Consider the following 3,034-nt stretch of genomic DNA (forward strand, 5'->3'; position numbering starts at 1 on the left):
CGCGACCGTGCATACACATAGTTTTAGCTTTTTAGTTGAAAATATGTCCAAAATGTATCCGTCCTCGTCATGTTTATATGAAATCCGACTTGTTTGCACGAATTTTGTCTGGTTTGTTGAAAAAGTATTTGAAATGTATGCGGCTACAGTTCGATGGCGCCCTCCCGCATCCATGTCCGTGGACTGATTCCCTATTCGTGGATGGATGAGGGAAAAAATTTACGGGTTGCCGTTGGAGATGCCCCCATGCTTTTTTTTTTAAATGGTCATACATTCAAATCTCTCGTTACAATTCCTTTGGTATTCCCGTGGTGCCAAACATCGTATGATTCAAATTGTTGTAGTTTTCCAATCCCGGGGGATTTAATATTCTGACCGTCTGCCTTTTTATTCATGTGCGTTTTTTACAATCATGCGAGACTACAAAGAAGTTCTAATTGAAATGAGCTACGCAAAGCTGCGGCAAACAGCTCATGGAGAAAAAACTAGAGCTAGCCCGGCTAGGTGCACGTGCGGTAACATGAATGAACACAGCGTGCGGGATCGTGCGGTAACATGAATACATGAATCGAGCCAGCGGGCACGCCGTTGAAACCAAGGCCACATGATGAATCGACGTCGCATCACCCCGAGCAAAACCAGGTTGCCTGTTCGGCTGTTCCCACGCTCTTGGTCCGACCGATCATATCATCTCCTCCTCTCTCTCTTCTCCAGCGAAAAATGGCGATCCGCCTAAACCAAATCAAATCTGAGTGCTGGCTCTCTGTTTTCTAACTAAAAAATGGCGGCAGCAGATATGAACACTGGCAGCGCAGTGGCAAGAAAAAGAAATGGCCGTACACGTCACCGCACACATGGCGGTACGGCAGGTTCTCACTGGCTCCGGCTGGCTGGCGTCCCTTCCTTCATCCCAATCTCACCCACGCACGGTGTCAGGCCGCCAGCGCTCCCTCTCTGGCTACATCGTGCCAAAAACCATCTGGCAGGAGGAGCGAGCGGTGGATCCCACCCCGCCTCCACCATCTCGCCAGAAAAATCACCCTAAACCCGCACCAAAGCCCCGACCGCCGTCGGATCAGATCCCACTCCACCACCACCACGCTCCTGCCGGCCACCGCTCCTTATATTCCGAGGCCGGCCGGAGACCCCCTGCTCATTTTCCCTCTGCCCCTCCCCCTCCTCCTCCTCGAGCTGAGCTGAGCTCGCGCTCGCGGGGAACGAGCGAACCATGGAGCCGGCGACGATGGCGTGGACGGCGGGGCTGCTGGGCGCCGGCCTGGTCTACTGGTTCGTGTGGGTGATGGGCGCGGCGGAGGTGAAGGGGAAGCGGGCGGTGGATCTCAAGATGGGATCCATCACGCGGGACAAGGTGCAGGACAAGTACACGCAGTACTGGTCCTTCTTCCGCCGCCCCAAGGAGACGGCCACCACGCAGGCCTCCGCCGACAAGGTGCCCGCCTTCGTCGACACCTTCTACAACCTCGTCACCGACATCTACGAGTGGGGCTGGGGCCAGTCCTTCCACTTCTCGCCCTCCCTCCCGGGCCGCTCCCACCGCGACGCCACCCGCGTCCACGAGGAGCGCGTCGCCGACCTGCTGGGCGCCGAGCCGGGCCACCGCGTGCTCGACGTCGGCTGCGGCGTCGGCGGGCCCATGCGCGCCATCGCCGCCCACTCCGGCGCCCGCGTCGTCGGCATCACCATCAACGAGTACCAGGTGAACCGCGCCCGCGCCCACAACCGCAAGGCCGGGCTGGACGCGCAGTGCGAGGTGGTGTGCGGCAACTTCATGGCCATGCCCTTCGACGACGCCTCCTTCGACGGCGCCTACTCCATCGAGGCCACCTGCCACGCGCCCAGGCTGCAGGACGTGTACGGGGAGGTGTACCGCGTGCTCAAGCCGGGCCGCCTCTACGTGTCCTACGAGTGGGTCACCACGCCGCTGTACCGCGCCGACGACCCGGCGCACGTGGAGGCCATCCACGGCATCGAGCGCGGCGACGCGCTCCCTGGGCTGCGCCGGCAGGACGAGATCGCGTCCATCGCGCAGGAGGTCGGGTTCGAGGTGGTGCAGGAGCTGGACCTGGCGCTGCCGCCGTCGCTGCCCTGGTGGACGCGGCTCAAGATGGGGCGCCTCGCCTACTGGCGCAACTCGCTGGTGGTGCGCGTGCTCACCCTGCTCCGGATCGCGCCCAAGGGCGTGGTGGAGGTGCACGAGATGCTGTACGAGACCGCGCAGTACCTCACGCTCGGCGGCGAGACCGGCATCTTCTCGCCGATGCACATGGTGGTCCTCCGCAAGCCCGCCACCGCCGCCGAATAGAGCGAGCGATCAAGCAAGAAGTAATTTCAATCAATTTCTCATCAGAGGTAAGAAAAACCGGGAGGAGGAAAAACAGAGGCTTATGTTAGCTAATGGAGTACTACTAGTGCTATTGATTTGGTGTTTGTAGCCGGGAGGAGAGAATAGGAGCGGCCGATGATGCTTACTGTTGGTGGTAGCTTTCGCTTTCGTTTCGATTTTTGGGTGGAGTTGGACCGCATGCAGGCTGGGTTCAGATTTGTTTCTGCTTTGATCCGTCCGTGCATAGATCATCTTCCTTTTTCTTTCATGTATCGTCAGCTATATTTTGTCAACTAAAAATCGGTTGGATGGAGTATCTTGTTGCACACTGAAATTGTGCAGGAAATCAATCAGCCTTTTTGGCTGAATCAATCACCTCAGTTTTCTACTGCGTTTCTCCTCTCGTCTGTAACCGTCTGTGTGTTTGGCGGTAAGAAACGACAAACATTCCCGCGTTCCCCGTTCACTGCTGCTACTCTACCTTATCTTTCTCACCGGCCTCCACGTATCCTCCACCCAGCACCCTTGCCCAGACGACAGAGGAAGCTCCAAAGGTTCACGAACTCCGACCTGTAGCGCGTGGCGGCACTCGCCCGTCCCAATGGCAGGTGGGGCCCTGAGATCGGATCTCGTAGCATAGAGAACTGTGGGTGGTAGGTTGTGGTCGGGGCGTCGATCGGTGCAACACAA

The 3,034-nt window shown here is 58.0% G+C and overlaps 1 protein-coding gene across 1 annotated transcript; it reads left to right on the forward strand.

The window, feature by feature from the left end:
- The first annotated feature begins 1,089 nt into the window (after nucleotides 1-1,089).
- LOC119291928 (24-methylenesterol C-methyltransferase 2-like) lies at nucleotides 1,090-2,716 on the forward strand. Its single transcript, XM_037570742.1, has one exon. The coding sequence runs from the start codon at nucleotides 1,229-1,231 to the stop codon at nucleotides 2,321-2,323; it is 1,095 nt and encodes a 364-aa protein (XP_037426639.1). The 5' UTR covers nucleotides 1,090-1,228; the 3' UTR covers nucleotides 2,324-2,716.
- The last annotated feature ends 318 nt before the right edge of the window (nucleotides 2,717-3,034 follow it).

The sequence above is a fragment of the Triticum dicoccoides genome, chromosome 4B (assembly GCF_002162155.2).
Source record: "Triticum dicoccoides isolate Atlit2015 ecotype Zavitan chromosome 4B, WEW_v2.0, whole genome shotgun sequence".
Taxonomy (NCBI): Eukaryota; Viridiplantae; Streptophyta; class Magnoliopsida; order Poales; family Poaceae; genus Triticum; species Triticum dicoccoides.